Source organism: Sapajus apella, unplaced genomic scaffold (genome assembly GCF_009761245.1).
Source record: "Sapajus apella isolate SASKATOON/1434 unplaced genomic scaffold, GSC_monkey_1.0 scaffold19, whole genome shotgun sequence".
Lineage (NCBI taxonomy): Eukaryota > Metazoa > Chordata > Mammalia > Primates > Cebidae > Sapajus > Sapajus apella.
The window spans coordinates 20934631-20952628 of NW_022436959.1; the positions used below are offsets into that span (position 1 = coordinate 20934631).

At 37.6% G+C, this 17998-nt stretch overlaps 1 protein-coding gene across 12 annotated transcripts in view; it reads left to right on the forward strand.

Moving 5' to 3' along the window:
* The window catches only part of CRPPA (CDP-L-ribitol pyrophosphorylase A), a 331189-nt gene that overhangs the window by 24767 nt on the left and 288424 nt on the right, over positions 1–17998 (forward strand). For 11 of the 12 annotated variants that reach the window (XR_004271443.1, XR_004271445.1, XR_004271444.1 and 8 more), the window contains exon 3: positions 13312–13461. The exons of the other annotated variant lie outside the window; for it this stretch is intronic. Coding sequence is in view for 8 of the 11 variants with exons in the window: in XM_032286714.1 (XP_032142605.1) it covers positions 13312–13461 (150 nt within the window). In the remaining 3 variants the exon portion in view is untranslated. The remainder of the gene's footprint in view (positions 1–13311; positions 13462–17998) is intronic. 12 annotated transcript variants of the gene reach the window in all.

Below are 17998 nucleotides of genomic sequence, written 5' to 3' on the forward strand. Positions count from 1 at the left end.
TTAATTTCCTTCAAAAGAAGTTGGGGAAAGGGTAGGTCAAAGACAAATGAGTATGTATAGTGTAACATGAAATAAGGTTTCACATCCTAGTATATTCCCAATCGTTTTATAATAAAGGTAAATGGTACTATTCAAATTTTAGGAATTTATAGGTAGCATGTAAAATAAAGGCCTCTTTTTTTTTTTTCTGGATATTCACTTTTAGTGGTGTGCTACAGTAAGATGAATAGAGTTTTTTCTAAGATACTTCTATTTCTATATTGGGTAAATTGTGTCAGTTCAGTTTGTCAGAAAGAGATTGGAAGTATGCTGTGATTAAATATTTGAAATACTCAATCTGACAATTCCCAATGATAAGCTTTGGAGATGTCATTCTGAAAACACTGATTAAACCTTTCAATAAAGAGAACTCACCTAAATAAAATAATTGTATTCTTGGAGAATATGTTGTACATTGTCATAATTAGCTAGAATGCAGATGCCTGAGGAGGATTGCATGTTAGTGCCTGTTGAATGGATGTATCATAGTATTATACATAAAGCAAACTGTGGAGGTGGGATTGTTTATTTCACATTCTATGGTTTGTATCAATGATTTCCATGCAGTGACATGTAGAAATACAGTGATAGATTACCTTGAGAGACACATAATCACTGTGGTTGGTGCTGAGCTGTTAAGCTTCCACTCAGGGCTTATTACTAATACTTGAGGAGACACTTGTACTTGGTAACTTGGGAATGATGTCTCCTATGAAAAGCTTTCCAGGTAGCTGTGCCTTGCAGGCCACTAACCAGCTTGTTTATACTTGTCATCATTTTGATACTTTGAATTTCAGAAAATACCACAAAACTGAGGATTCATGTTTGTGAACAGAGGTCTCTTACTATGAAAACAGCTGTGGAATATATGCCTTCTGGCATTAGCATGTTTTGTATCTGTTTATAGTAGACGGCAAGGCGAGTGATGAGTCAAAGTTATTTTCACTTGTGATCTCTTTTCATTGGTCTTTAGTTTAAGGTGCCTGAAGCTTTTTGTCACTTAGTGCTTTGAATTCTTTTCTTGTGGTACTACTTTCCCATCCAATATTCTGACTTTCATAGACAACAAGCTAGTAATTAGTGAAATTTACCAATTCTGCAATAATTGTGTCTGAAATATGGATGGTTTCTGCTGTTGAAGCTAGTTTTTGGTAATCAAGATGGTAACCCATGAATATACACTGAGAATTTTAAAAAACTATTGAGGAACTTTGGATACCTCTGTTGCTACTACTGGTATAATTAGACCATCACCAGTCACATTGCAACTGTCTCCTTCTCAGCCTTATCCCCCCAGTGAATAAACATTACCCAAACTTTGTTTTTCTTGTTTTCTTGCTTTTCTCTATAGTTGCGTAACATCTTTTCCTAAGGAATATTTTGGCTTTGCTTATGATTTTTAACCATGCTTTGCATATATTTTGATAGCATACTTATTTTGCACAGTATATTTGAGGAAATGTATTCATATGTCTACTCAGCTATAGTTTGTTCATAATCACTACTGTGTATACCATAATTTTACAGATGATGGAAATTTGTTTTCTAATTTTTTGCTGATAGAAACATTAGTAATATGGACCTATGTATCTTGTGCCCATGTGCAAGGATTTCTCTACAGTTCTAACATATGTAGGTTATCAGCTTTAATAGATGATGCCAAATTGTTTTCCAAAGTTTTATTGAATTATACTCATCAATAATGTATAATGAATTCAAGTTGCCCTAGTCCTCACCACTGCTTGATATAGTTAGACTTTCCTCCAATCTATTTACTGGAAAATACTTTCTCTTTATGGTTTAAGTTTAGCATTTGGTTAACAGGTTGGGCATCTTTTTATATTTATGGGCTTTAAATATTCTCATAGAAATGCCCATGTAAGAATTTACCCTGTTTTTAATATTTAAACTTTTGACTTGTTTTTACTTAAGGAATTATATATTCTGGACACTAAAAGTTTGGCCAATGTATGCTATGTTCTACTATATTCTGCCATCTGGATTTTTTTTTTTTTAATCACAATGTGTTGTAATAAATAAGCACTTTTAATATACTTAAAATCACTAATGTCTTGCACTGCCACTTCTGTCATGTATTGAGTTTCTATGTATGCGTTAGTCTGTTTGGACACTCTCACATGGTGTTGGTCTGTTTTTGTACCCTGTCTTAGTCACTATTGAGATAGCTCTTTAATAACTTTTCATACTACTAGATCAAGTCCCTTTCCCTACTATTTTTTTTTAATTTTTATTTTTTTGAGACATTTCCCTCTGTCACCCAGCCTGGAGTGCAGGGCCATGTTCTCGGCTCACTGCAGCCTCCGCCTCCTGGGTGCAAGAGATTCTCCAGCCTCAGCTTCCCCAGTAGCTGGGTCTACAGTCATGCACCACCACGTCTGGCTAATTTTTTTTGTATTTTTAGTGGATATGGAGTTTCACTGTGTTAGCCAGGATGGTCTCAATCTCCTGACCTCATGATCCACCCACCTTGGCCTCCCAAAGTGTTGGGATTACAGGTGTGAGCCACCACACCCGGACCCTTTCCCTACTATTCTTAAGTGTATTTCTTAAACCACTACTGTTTAATTTTCTTATGACATTAATATTGCTGTGTATGTATGCATTATAAACTATTAGATAATTTTTAAATTTTCCCAAGAATTAAGTTTGTTCAATCACTTATCCACCCAGTACTTAACTGGGTGAGAACCATTTCAGGAAGTTAGAAGCTCCCACCTTGCTCTGGAACTCGGGGCTTACTACGCCAATATTTTGCATTACTGTATCTTACAGTTGTTGCCTTGCAAATCTGTCACATTCATGATACTTTGAAATCCTTGACAACAGCAGTTCTATCTTGTTGAAATCCTCAAAACAGGATTCTTTCTTTACACATAGTACAAAAAAAGTGCTCAAGAAATGTTTAGTGCAAGAATGCTTTTTAGAGAAAAGGTAAAGTGATTAAAAGATTCTTCCTTGGTATATCCAGGCGGAAAGAATATTCTGAGCCTATGTGCTTTTCACCGTTGGGTAGGGAAGGGGGCTTGGGCATATGGGAGGTTGTTCAAGTTTTTATTTAAACTACATAATTCTTTAAAGTCATAAAGCTGAGTGAATATAATATTGAGAAACTATTAGGAAGTCTTTATAACAGGAATTGAAGTTAAAATATCAAAAGCAATTTATTAATGGCTTATGTTCATCAAGTAACTGAGATGAAGGAAACAAGTTCAAAGTGTATTTGTAACCCATAGCTTCTAATAACTGGTCTCGGAAGGAACACATCTACCTTCTTCCTCCCACCAAAACTAAACCCTTTCTGAGCAAGGATTGCATTTTGTGTATTCCTTATTATGTGAAGCATAATTCTTACGGTATAGTTGTCTGCCTCTTTTAGATAATATAAATCTATCGTATGAACTAGATGGCTATGTGAAAGAAGGACAAAAATATGAAGAATCTAAAACCACTGCTTGCCCATGCACTCTACTGAGATGTATGTTTTCTACATGGGTGATGATATATTGTGGATTTTTTCTGGATGATTTCATAATATTCTGCCATTTTGTCAGGGTAACATTTCTATTTTGGTTGGGGAAACCACATAACTTAATATGTAGGGGTATGATGGCTATTGAGAGGACTTAGTGTGAATTGTTGGGTTGGAAGCTTTGACATATGGGGGCTTTCCTCATTAAATATTACAGTATTAAATCTGGAGGGACTTGCTATAAAATACACGGTTAAAATTTTTCATTTCACAGAAAGGAGTATAAAATAAGCAGAGATAAAATTGTTCCAAGTAATAGAGCTATTAAGTGGCATGATTGAGACTTTCATTATTGTTCTTAGACCACGAATACAGGCTGCTTCTATCAAAGCATGGTAGGTGTCTTACCCAGGGCATGGGATTTGGTTTAGCCTCATCTTGAAAATTCTTCAGATGCTGCTTCTGTGTAAAAGATCTTGAAGACATATGTGTATTACCAAGTGACAATCTGACTTCTTTGTGTGGCCTGATCAGTATCTCTAAGACCTATAACACTGATTCACTAATGTAACCCTTATTTACTGAGTGCATGCTCTGTCTCGTACTTTTTTAGGTGCTAGAGAGACAGCAGTCAGGGAGTGAACATTGTAGGGCAGTGTTGTCCAATGAAACATTATGCAGTGATGGAAATAGCTTAGGTACTAGACAATGGAGTGAGACTACTAGTCACATGTGGCTTTTGAGTGCTTAAAATGCTCCTAGTGGAAATGAAGAATTGAATTTTTTTAGCATTATTTAAGTTGAATTAAATGGAAGGAACTTGACTAGTTCTTAGAGATGGAAAGCTCTTGGAAGGCTTTGAACAGAAGAGAGATGATTTAACTCATCTTGAACATATTTGTTCTATTACTTTGTGAAGAATAGGCTGTGGAAGGACAAGAGTGGCAAATATAATTGGGAGACTAGTGAGGTAGTCTGAGAGGGTGGATGGGTGGCTTTGACTCAGTGAAGACAGGAAAGTGGACAGATTTGGAATATTCTGAAGCTTATGGGGACTTGGATTACTGGTGGACTGAATTTTGAGAGTGGGAGAGAAATTAAGGACAGCATTCAAGATTTTGGGCAAGAATAACAAGCAGAATAGAGTTAATGTTTGTGTAGATGGTTGTCTGTAGGAGCAGGTTTGGAGGATGTGGAGTGGGGAGAACCAAAACTTTGAGTTCAGTTTGTTAGAGTTGAGGCATGCATTTTGAGCTAAGTGAAAATGTTAAGCATTTGGAAGTGCAAATAATTCAAGAGAATTCTGGGCTGAACATAGCGGTTTGGAAGTTCTTGCATAGATGATGTTTAAAGTCATGGGACTTCAATGCGGTCATTTATAGAATAAATGTAGATAGTGTTAAATAAAATATATAGGAGACTATTGACTTGGAGTAGGCTCCTGAAATAACTCAGAGCAAACCAATATGGAGTAGCTGAGGGTTAGTTAATTGCAGGAGGACTATAGCCAATTAAGCTGTGATGTATTAAGTCATCTCTACACAGCACTTCCATTTCCTGTAAATGCCATCAGATTACATTATTGGAGTTCTCCAAACCTGCTGTGGTTTGGAGGGCTGTGAGATTCACAGTCATTCTTGTTTTGCTGGCTTTGTTTCCTCAAACTTGATTAAAATGCAAATTTGTCTAACTTTTTCCCATTTAACAATAGAGAAGCCTGAGGATGCAGCTCTGGAACACTTTACCATTTACAGTCTGAGAAAGGAAGGACTTAGGAGTTAGTGTGGGAAGATGAGAGGATGTAGTTGAGAATGGTTTCTGAAAACTAATTGAACAAACACTCAAGAAGACTAAGAATCATTAATTGGATTTGGTGATGGGGAGGTCATTGGTCACCTTGGTTAAAGGTATTTTTGTGGTGGTGTGAAGATAAAATCCTGATTGAAATAGAATCCAGAAAGCATAGGAAGACAGAAATTGGAGATGTGCTGTTACATAGATTATTTAGAGTTGGGCTTTATAGTTGTGTGAAGAAACTTCTTACTAGCTAGAGGAAGATACATATCAAAAGAACTGATTTGATGGCTGAAGTCATGGCATGCTTGTATATTAATGAGCATAATTAAATGAAAGACTGGAAATGGAGGAGGCAGGACAGAAAGAGGACTAAATGTAGATAAGTATTTGAGAGGGAATGGGTAAAAGTAGGTAAGTAGAGATGTTGGACAATTAGAAGCCAGAAATATTTTTTTGGAGCTTTTGTAGTTCTGAAATTCTTTGTTAAATTTACTCTTAAATGTTCTTCTCAATGCTTTTGTTAGTGCATTTTTAAAATTTCATTTTTGGGTTTTTGTATTTCTATATACTAGCAATGAACTGATATATATAGCTTGTTCTCTGTATCTTTGCCGACAACTGGCTTATTTTAATAGTTCTTCAGTGAATTCATTAGTGTCTTTTATATATAGGATCAGGCTATCAGCAAATAGCGATAGCTCTACTTCTTTTGGAATAGCTTATTATATTTTCTTGCTTAATTATCCTGGCTAGGACTCCCATTAAAATACTTACTGAAATGGCAACAGTGGATTTCCTTGCTTACTCTTGATCACAAAAGGAAAACACTCAGTATTTTACCCCAGTAAGCATGATCTTAACTATGGATTTTTCATAGACAGTCCTTTTCAGGTTGAGCAAGATCTCTTCTGTTTCTGATTTTTGTCCTTTTCTCACAAAGGGGTGTTGGATTTTGTCAGATGAGTTCTATGCACCTATTGACATGTTCACGTGTTTGTCCTTTATTCTATTAACATAGTGTATTACATTGACTATTTTTTTTTTTTTTTTTTTTTTTGACGTGTTGAACCAGTCTGGTCCTGGGATAAATCCCACTTGGTCATGGTGTATAATGCTTTTTTATATGTTGCTGAATTGGGTTTCTAAGTGTCTTGTTAAGAATTTTTGCATCTGTTTTTGCATTATTTACAAACCAATATCCCTAATTACTTTTCCTTTCTTGGGCTGTCTTTGTTTTTGTTATTAGGATAATACTGGTCTTATGAGTTGGGAAGCATTTTCTATTTTTTGGAAAAGTTTTTGAGGAATTACTATTAACTATTCTTTAAAATTTTTGGCGTAGTTAACCAGTGGAGCCTTCTGGGTCTTGGCTTTTCTTTGTGAAAAATTTCTAAACAACTAATTCAATTTCCTTTTTATAGGTCTATTCAGACATTCTATTAAGTTAATTTTTGTCAATTGTCTTTTAGGAAGTTGTTCACTTTATCACTTTACTAATTTGTTGGAATATAGTTTGTACTTTTATATTTCTTTTTATTTCTCTGAGTTGATAGAAATGTCACTACTTTCTGATTTTACTAATTTGCTTTTTTTTTTTTTGGTCAAAGGTTGTGAACTGTTTTTGCTGGTATGAGACCGAGTCTTGCTCTGTTGTTCAGGCTGGAGTGCAGTGGTGCAATCTCAGCTCACTGCATCCTCCGTCTCTTGGGTTCAAGTGACTCTCCTGCCTCAGCCTCCTGATTAACTGGGATTATGGGTACATACCACCATGCCTGGCTAATTTTTTGTATTTTTAGTAGAAACAGGGCTTCTCACCATGTTGGCTAGGCCCAAAGTCCTGACCTCAAGTTGAAGTGTTCCACGTGTCTTGGCCTCCCAAAGTGCTGGGATGATAGGTATGACCCACTGCACCTGACCTCACTTGTTATTTTATAAAAGAACCACATTTTGCTGTTTTTTTGTCCTCTAATTTATTTCTTTTTTTACTTTTTGTCTGCTTTAATTTTAGTTCTGTTTTTTCCCCTAGTATCTCAAGGTGAAAAATTACATTTGTCTAGAATGTCTTTTTATAAAGGCATTTAGAGTTACATATTTTCCTCAATTCAAAGGACTGCTTTAGCTGTACCCCATACATTTTCATATTGTGTCTCTTTTCACTTGAAAGTATTTTCAAGTTTGCTAGTGGTTTGACTTTTTTTTTTTTTGTATTCACTTTCCACATACTTTAAATTCCCAACTTTGGCTGGGCATGGTTGGGAATTTAAAGGCAGGTTTCCTGAGCCCAGGAGTTTGAGACCAGCTTGAGCAACATGGTGAAACCCTGTGTCTATCAAATATTAGCTAGGTGGGTTGGCATTTGCCTGTAGTTCTAACTACTTGAGGTGCTGAGGCTAGCAGATTGCTTGAGCCCAGGAGATTGAAGCAGTAGTGAGCTCTGATTGTGCCACTGTACTCCAGTGTGGGGGACAGAGCAAGATCCTGTCTGTCCCCATACCCCCTCAAAATTTCTAACTTTGTATCTAATTTTATTTTATTCTGAGAGACTATACTTGGTATGATTTTGATCCTTTAAAAACTTGATTTATGGTCTAACGTATGGTCTGTTTTAGAGAATGTTCCATATGCACTTGAGATAGGTATTCTGTTGTTGGGTGGAATGTTCAGTAAATGTCTGTTAGGTTTATTTGGTTTATAGTCTTTTCAGGTCTTTTGTTTCCATGTTGATCTGCCTAGTTCTAACCACTATTGAAAGCAGAATATTGATGTTTCCAACTATTGTTGGATTGTTTATTTCTTCAGCTTTGTTAGTTTTTGCTTGAATTTTGGACATCTTTTAAATTCAACCTGTTTGTGTCTTTGAATCACAGTTGTCTCTTGTAGACAGCATATGATGGATTTTAAAATAAATTGAGTTTGACAAGTGTTGCCTTTTGAGTAATCCAGTATTTTAATATATAATTAGATTTGTTCACTAGTTTACTTAATACCTCTCTTATTGCCTTCTTTTATAGTAAGTGAATATTTTATTGTAATAATTCGATTCCTTGATCCTTTTTTTGAGTTTTATTTTTAGTGGTTGCTTTAGGCCTACAGTATACATGCAAACATTTATTTACTTCAGAATTTACTACCTTAATTCCAGTGAGATATTTAAAAATTACTCTACATGGCTTGCATATCATATCTAAGTAAGAAACCCTACAATCCATTATATTTTTTGTCATTGAAAGTAATGGCAAAAATGGCAGTTACTTTTACACCAACCTGATAATTATTACATTATATTTTCTATCTGCAGAAGCTGAAAGGTGAGCAAGTGTGTGTGTGTGTGTGTGTGTGTGTGTGTGTGTATTTTAATTTTAATTTTTTTTGAGACAGCCAGGCTGGAGTGCAATGGCACAGTCTCAGCTCACTGTAACCTCTGCCTCCTAGGTTCAAGCAATTCTCCTGCCTCAGCTTTACAAGTAGCTGGGACTACGGGTATTCACCACCACACCCTGCTAATTTTTGTATTTTTAGTAGAGTTAGGGTTTCTCCATGTTGGCCAGGTTGATCTCAAACTCCTTACTGCAAGTGATCCACCTGCCTCTGCTTCCCAAAGTGCTGGGATTGGAGGTGTGAGCCACTGTATCCAGCTGCAAGTAAGTATGTATAGAGTTTGTTATCTTAACTAGTTTGCCTATCATTTTTAGTTAATTTGTTACTGTGGATGCAAGTTGCCATCTGCTGTCATTTCTTTAATCCAGTACACTTTTATCCTTATCCACCTCCTTTTTGCTGTTTTGTCAGATACATACAGTTCAATATGTTATAGATGAATCAGTTCACTATGTATCTATTGTTTAATTTACACAGACAGGAGTTGGGGAAATACTGGGTAGACGAAGGCAGTTCGATGACAAAGGCACTATCCTCAAGCTTGGAAACCCATGGTCCTAAATGGGAACAGATTTTCCTGTTTGCACACCCAAATGTTGCCTTTTGGCCCCCGCCCCCCATCCTGTACCCATATAAGCCCCAAACCCCAGGCTCCATGAGCAAAAGAGCAGACAGACAAAAGAGCAGCAGAGTGGCAGAAAGGTGCTGTAGAGGAGAGAAGAGAAGGAGCAGCTGAATGTTAAGAGGAGTTCAGCTAGGGATGGTCAGAGACGAGACTGACTGCCGGACAGGCAACTCCAGAGGAAGGTCATCTTCCCACTCGATCCCCTTTTTAGCTCCCCATCCATCTTACTGAGAGCCACCTCCACCACTAAATAAAGCCCCTGCATTCAACATCCTTCAGGTACGTGTATGATCTGATTCTTTCTGAATGCTAGACAAGGACCTGGGTACCAGGAGAGCACTAAGCTGGTTAACACTTAAGCTCTCTGCAGATGGCAGAGCTAAAGGACACTGTAACATGCCCACTGGGCTTTCAGAGTCACAAGTACCCATCTCTAGATTCTACTGTGGGGCTGGAGCCCCAAAGCACTCACTCTAGCTACTGTATCTGCCCATTTGGGTGCTCCCCATCCTGTAAGGTGTTTGAGCATATGACAGCTAAACAGATAGGTCATACTCCTGTTACAGGTTTTGTAAGGGGATTCAGGAAACTCTTCTGTTTTGTAATTCCTTTTAAAAACAATATATATAGAGAAATACAAATTATACTCTCTTTTATAATTATCATTACTGGTACACTTTGTTTTTTAATGTGAATTAGAATTACTGTATTAGGTTGCTTTCCTTCAGGCTGAACATTTGTTGATTTTTGTTTTTGGAAAATGAATCTGCTAGCAAAGAATTCTGTTTTTCTGTGGAATTGTTTTGATTTTGCTTTCATGTATGAAATACTGGTTTTGCTGGATATGAGATATTTTTCCTTTTAGTAGTGACTATTACCGCGCTACCTTCTAACTTAATTGTTTCTGATAAGTCACTTGTTAATCTTACTTATGTTTTTTCTCAAGCTGCTTTCAAGATTTTTTTCCTTGACTTTGGCTTTCAGCACTTTGACTATGATGTGTCTAGATGTGGATTTCTTTCTGATTTTTGTACTTGGAGTTCATTGAGCTTCTTGAAGACTAATTTTTTCTTTATTTTGGGAAGGTTACCAGTCATTTTCTTGAATTTTTTTTTCCTGCTGCTTTCTCCTCTTTACTTTTGGTACCGGCAATACAAAATTGTTAAGTACTTAATGGGGTCCTTTATTCTGAGACTCTGCTCATTTCTCTTCTTCCTTTTTTCCTCTCTCTTGGGATTGTATTACTTCTGTTGATTTAAGTGTAAGTTTATTGATTCTTCTCCAGTTCAAACCTGTCTCTGCTCTTTTATAAATGTTCATTAAAGTTTTCAACTCCAGAATTTCTATTTTTTTTAAATGGCTTAACATTAGTGATAGTGCCTACCTTGCTTTACCACTTTAAGTGTAATTTCCTCTGGTTCTTTGAACATATTTATAATAGTTGATTCTGATTTGAGGTCTTTATCTGCTAATTTTGTTATATGGGTGGGGCCTTCTCATAGGCAGTTCCTGTTGCCTGCCCTTCCCCTTCCACCCCATTCCTGTAGGCTGTCACTTTCCTATTTGGATGCATGTGTTGCTTGCTTACTTATGACTTGGCTGGTCTATTTTAGTGAAGTCTTTTTCTTTCACAGGGAAAAGTTTCTGATGTTGGTTTTCAGAGGCTGGACACTTGAGTACCGTATAGTCCTCTTGGAATGAAAGTGATTTCAGCAGGGCTCTCTTTGACTGCCTGTTTCCTTGAACTCTGTTATGTTGTCTGCCTTTGATATAATAGCTGTTGAGCTCCACTCATTGTGTGCTAATTGGTTACCTTTATTTTTGATAATGCCTTGGGCATATATCCCTCCATAGTCTCAGTTAAATTCTAGCCCCTTTGCAGGGGTAGTTTTTGAGGCCAGTATTCGAGGTTTGTTCCTAATCTCAGGAGAGCTTTTGTGTTAGCTGTGTTTTCCCCTGGCTTTCACTCGTAAAGTGGCTGTCTTACAGTTTAGCTTTTTGCACTCGTGTATCTCCAGCATCCTTTTAATTGCTTACCATGATGATTTTTTTTGAGAGTATACTTAGGTTTAATTTCCAAATAACGTGAGTTCCCTTAAGGAGAGCTTCATAGCTCTCTACTCTCAAATCCTGTCTTCTGCTTGTGAAAAATCACCACATCACTACTCTGAAACTGTGGGTGGGCACAGTGTACTATTTTCTTGGAGTAAAATCCCTACTCTGTGATCTACGTGGGGCCGTAGAAGACTCTGGTCTTCTATTTCCCCTGGTATGAAAACTGCCATATCTGTGAGCTGGAAGAAGAATGATCAGGGCACCAATATTCTCAGGCATGGGTGGGAACTATATGAAGGAGGTGGGCCTCAGCCATACTTGCACAGATTTTAGTCTCTTTGCCATAGTGCTGAGGGGCATAGGAAGTGCTGGCAGTCTTCCCTTTTACACTGGGAACTTGGGGTGAGGGGGCCCTATCTTTTTAGCCAACCTACTCTGAGTAGAGCATCCATTGAGCTGACTGAAGGATAGAAGAAGAAATGGTTCATGGCTTGAGTACCACCGAGTCTGTTCTTTCAAAATTGAGTAGATTTTCTCGATTAAATGTTTCTTCATTTGTTGAATGTCCTTAGAACAATTTTCAGAGGCTTTTAATTGTTCTTAAAATACCTTTCACTCATCTCAAAGAGGAGAGAGTCTGCAGAGCCCCTTGAATGGACATTTTGGATACCTCATGTTCTCTTAAGTATTTTTTAACATCATGCGCTGGTATAGAATTGAAAGGTACCTATATGTAGCTGCAGTGGAGTCTTTTTGTCTTAAAACAGCATACATATTTGTGTGTACATGCATTTCCTTCCTGTCTTATCTTCTAACCCCTATTGATAGGTATTGGGCTTGACCAGTTGAGTTTGCTCCTAGCCTACCCTTCACCTACTAGGACCCTACTTCCTCTTTGTCATCCTGACTCTGTGCTCATTTTTGCTTTTATGTTTAGTTTACAAATTTCTGCTTGAAGCCCTGGAATTGGTGACACAATTTATAAACTGTCTAGCTGGTTCATATATTAGCTTTGATTTTCAGCCACTCCGCTGGCTTTTGCAAACAAATGTGTGGAATATCTATCTTGTTCAGATGTTGGTCTCAAGAAGGAACTTGTTTTATTTGTGTATTAATTTCATATGCTGCATTCCCCATGTAGCAATTGTGTGGAGGAAAGGATGTTTTGGAGTCAATATAAGGTTTGGTTAACTGCCCACCACTGAACTGTATTTTAAAGCAGTTTCACTAAGGCAGTTGTTTTGGTAATAACCTTCAAAATTGTATTACAATGGGACTCCATTAAAGATAAATGAAAAAATTGTCAGACACGAAATGTCTATTCCTCTAAAGTTTAGATGCAACTATTAATGAGAGAGCTTTCATCACAGCAATTGAAGTCAATGGGTATTGCCTAAGGAAGCATTGCATGGAGACTGTGTTTGAAGGGAGCTGTTTTTTCTCATGAATTAGAGCAAGACACAAATTTATTGTTAGGGTTGTTGAGTCTGATCTAGAGGGTCTTGGATAACTTGTTTATTTCCTTACATATCTAATATGTAAATCTCCTGAGGGTATAATGATAAATATTTGCAATCCATATCAGTTATTTCATGATAGTCTTTCTCTGCTTCCTTCATCTTCAGCGAATACCCAGTTGAATCTTAGCATCTTCTTTTAGTGTTGACCTTGATGGCCTGTGATCAGAAGGATTTTGAACCTCTAATGAAGACAGATTTTATCTGAATATATGAAACTGTAATACCAAAAAATTGATTTCTTTTTTTGCCTGAAATAACCATTTGTTCACACTAATTCTGATGTTTTCTTAAAGTAGCTCGTGGAAGGTATGAATAAGATCTGCTTTCAAAAGTAAGATACTGAATTCAGAATTTCACTTTAAAATAGCTTGTAGGTGATATATATTCTTTGCCTCTTTGTTGTTTAGGCAGCAGGAGCCATTCGACCTCTTGTATCTACTGTCATTAGCCCATCTGCTGATGGTTGCTTAGACCACTCGCTAGAACGTGCAAGACACCGAGCAAGTGAAATGCCTCAGGCTTTTCTGTTTGATGTGATTTATGAAGCATATCAGCAGGTAAGAATTGGGGCTTTTTGAATGACCTGCTGTTATGTAGGGTTCCCCAAACAACCTTCACATTTAGAGAATTTCCAGAAGTTGTGGGACTGAGCTTATAGTTATTCTCAAGGCTGAGACTTAGTACAGTGAAGTATTGAGGTCAATGTAGCTGGATCAGAAGAGAGAGATGCATGCAGAATCTTGAGGAATCCATTTGCAGGCTTCCATATACTCTCTTCCCTGCCTCTCCTGAAGATCATGCAAAGCACACCTTCCTTCCAGCGATGAACATGCAGCAAATTGTGTGTAACTTTTCTGCCCAGGTAGGCACGTTAGAGGCACAGTGCCCAGGGTGTTGGATTGGTCATGTGGACATTCTCTGCTTGGCACATACAAAAATTCCAGATTTCCAGAAGGAATGTAGGTGTGGAGCATAAATCATGTTGTTGATACGAACGATCTAGGCAGGCACAGTGAATTGCCATTATTAGTTAATTCTCAGATGCCTGTCTTGCAAGCCAGCCTTTTTAAGGACAGCAATCTTAGACTTGTTAGTTTTCTACACAGCTCCTTAGACATTTTGTTAATTAAAATGACTTAATATCAAGTCATTTCATTAATAATGGATTGCTTCTGGCTTTTATGTTTTGGAGATACTGCTTTACTTGCAGTTTTACCATCATGTGTTTGCACATTTGTGTAAATAGTTATTGAATATCAGATATTGGACCTATCAGAAATTTCCCAATGAGATAAGTTAGAGCAACTAATCTAGTGCTTTAGTCAACTTGCTATAGGAGTGAGGAAAAATTAGGTAAGGGGATAGAAGAGTGACCATAAGGATTAGAGGGTAGTGTCCTGGAAACCTTATGAAGAAAGTACTTTCTGATTGAGCAACTGTGTTAAATGTTTCCTAGGAGTTCTAAGAAGTGAGGACTGAGAACTGTATATAAACATTCCCAATGTGAGATTACCAGTGTTTGACAGGAGTGGTGGATTTGAAAATCTTGTTGGAATTGATCTAAGAATAGAAAGGCTGGTTTTTGGAGGAACTTTTATACATATTGAATAGAGGAATGGGATGGGGTAGCCGAAGAGTTACAGATTAAGACTGATTTTTCTTTTCCCTGATGGATGATATAATAGCACATTGTCACATTGATGGGGGTGATTCAGCAGTGAGAAGACTGGTGAAGTGAGAGTGGGTGGGACATACTGCTTTAGTGGTGTTGAAGTTGACCTTGGCTGGGAATATGGATAGCTCATCCATAGGGACAGGAGGAAAGAGCAGGTGGAGACAGATGCAGATAGCCTAGTAGATGTGATTAGAGGACTTTGAATTTGTCACTTTTGAGGAATGCATGCAGAAAATACATAATATATACCATTTGAGAGCTGAGCAGTGCATTAGGGTTCTCCACAGGAACAAAACTAATAGGATGTGTGAAAATATGAAAGATAACTTATCAGGAAGAATTTGCTCACACAGTTACAAGGTGAAGTCCCACGATAGGCCGTCTGCAAGCTGGGGAAGAAAGAACCTGGTAGTGGTTCAATTTGAGTCCAAAAGCCTCAAAGGTAGAGAAGTTGAGAAGTACAGCCTTCAGTCTGTGGCTGAAGGCCTGAGAGCCCCCAGTAAACCTCTGGTGTAAATCCAACAGTCCAGATGTCGAAGAGCCTGTTGTCTGATGTCCAAGGGCAGAAGGAATAGTAATAAGCATCCAGCACAGGAGAAAGATGATAGCTAGAAGACTCAGCAAGCCAGCTTATCCCACCTTCTTCTGTCTGCTTTGTTCTAGCTGTGCTGGCAACCAATTGAATGGTTCCATCCACCTTGAGGGTGGGTTTTCCTCTCCCAGTCCACCGACTGAAATATCTTTCCTCTGGCAACACCCTCACAGACACACTGAGAAACAGGACCAGCTATCTAGGCATCCATTAATCAAGTTAATACCTAATAACCCTCACAAGCACATATCTGGCAACTGTAACCAAGGTGTGATATGAAGTTGAGTCAGAAGAAACCCATTGCAAGTGGATCCATGGCCATGGTAGAATGTGGTAAAATAAAAGGAGGTGCGCAGTTTTAGGTTATAGATAGCTCTTCCTCTTCAAATGGCTCTGGAAGGTCACAGAGGTCTAATTGCCATTCTGTATGCTGACTGGATGGATTGCTTCTTCTCCGTATTTCTTCTGGCTTATCTCATTTGCCCTCTTATATATGCTCTAGCCATGCTCACTTTGTTTCAGTTCTTTAAATTCAAGATTCCCACTATTTGGAACTTTACTGCCTACTTTGCTACTTATTATTTAGTTATCCTATAGTTATTACTTATTCAAGGAATTTTTTCTGTCTGGCCACACAGGTTAGACTGACCCATTCTGTGTTCTCTTAGTGCCTGTTTTTTTTTTTTTTTCCCCCTCTGGCCAGCATCAGACTTAGAATTGAGTAATTGCTTGAAGTCATTTGTGAAATATCAAAATCGTCTGCTAGGCTTGTGAGAGCGCTGTGAAGGCAGGGATGGTATCTGTCTTGTTCTTAGCAATCTGCATGGCATATTACTAATGCAAAGTATATGTTTATTCAAAGGAATGATTATAAAAGGCTGTGCAAATAAATATATTGAAAATGGCCCACTTGTTCTTCCTCTGCCTTCACCACTCTTTCCACGTCTCAAACTGCTTATTTCCACTCTTTTTTTTTTTTTTTTTTTTTTTTTGAGGTGGAGCTTTGTGCTTGTTGCCCAGGCTGGAGTGCAATGGCAGCACAGTCTTGGCTCACTGCAACCTCTGCCTCCTGGGTACAAGCAATTCTCCTGCCTGAGCCTCCCAAGTAGCTGGAATGCAGGTACCCACCACCAAGCCCAGCTAATTTTTTGTATTTTTAGTAGAGATGGGGTTTCACCAGGTTGGCCAGGCTGGTCTCAAACTGCTGACCTCAGAAGATACACCCACCTCAGCCTCCCAAAGTGTTGGGATTACAGGTGTGAGCTACTGTGCCCAGCCTATTTCCACTCTTTATTGAGGTCTGTAGCAAACATCACTTCCTCAAGAAGTCTTAGCTGATAATCTTATATAAAGTAGCAGCATCTATCATGTATCCCTTTTTCTGGCATAATAATTGCTACTCCTGCCCACTTTGGGTTTCCATTTGATTTGCATGCAACATCTTCACCTCTTTACCTGAAGTTTATGTGAGAGTCCTTATGTGTTAGGCGAGTCTCTTGAAGACAGCAGATACTTGGTTGGTGGTTTTATCCATTCTGCCATTTTGTATCATTTAATGGAGCATTTAGGCTGTTCACATTCAGTGTTACTATTAATATGTGAGATACTGTTCTATTCATCATGTTAGCACATACCTAGGTACTTTTCTTTCATTGTGTTACTGTTATACAGACCCTGTGAGGTTTATTTGGAGGAGGTTCTATTTTGGTATATATCAAGCTTTTGTTTCAAGATTTAGAACTGGTTTTAGCATTACTTTTGCAGGTTTGGTAGTGACAAATTCTCTTAGCATTTGTTCGTCTCTCCATTTATGAAGCTTAGTTTGGCTGGATAGAAAATTCTTGACTCACAATTCTTTTGTTTCAGGAGGCTAAAGATAGGACCCCAAGCCCTCTGGCATGTAAGGTTTCTGCTGAGAAATCTGCTGTTAGTCTGATAGGTTTTCCTTTGTAGATTACTTGATGCTTTTCTCTGATAAGCTCTCAACATTCTTTCATTTGTTTTCACATTACATAGCCCGATGACTATGTGCCTTGGTGATTGTCTTTTTGCAATGAATTTCACAAAAGTTCTTTGAGCTTCTTGTATTTTGATATCTAGATCTCTAGCAAGATTGGGGAAGTTTTCTTCAATGATTTCTTCAAATAAGTTTTCCAAACTTTTGACTTCACTTCTCCCTCATGCACACCAATTATTCTTAGGTTGGGCCATTTTACATAATCCTATATTTCTTGAAGACTTTTTTTTTTTTTTAATTTCTTTTCCTTTATCTGATTGGGTTAATTCAAAAGCTTTGTCTTCAAGCTCTAAAATTCTTTATTCTACTTGTTCTAGTCTATTGCTGAAACTTTCCACTGCTTTTTGTATTTCCCTAGGTGTGTCTTTCATTTCTAGAAGTTCTGATTGTTTTTGTCTTTATGATATCTATTTCTCTGGAATTTTTTTCATTTAGATCATGGATTTAAAAAAAGTGCTTTAGGTTATTTTCACCTTTCTCTGGTGTCTACTTGAATAGTTTAATAATCAGCCTTCTGAATTCTTGATCTGGCATTTTGGAGAGTTCATCTTGGTTTGTATCCATTGCCTGGGATCTAGAGTGATCTTATATAGGTTGTTATAGAACCTTGTTTTGTTATATAACCAGAAAAATTGTTGTTGAATTTATTTTTGATTGGACTGTGTTTTTTTACTTTATTTCCCCCCCCATTCAAGGATCTGATTTTGATGTTTATTATAGCCTTATTTGATTCTAGGTGCTTTTATGGGAGAGGCCACCACGTGAGTTCCTTAGTTAAAAAGCATCGTTGTATACTGGCTTTTCAAGATG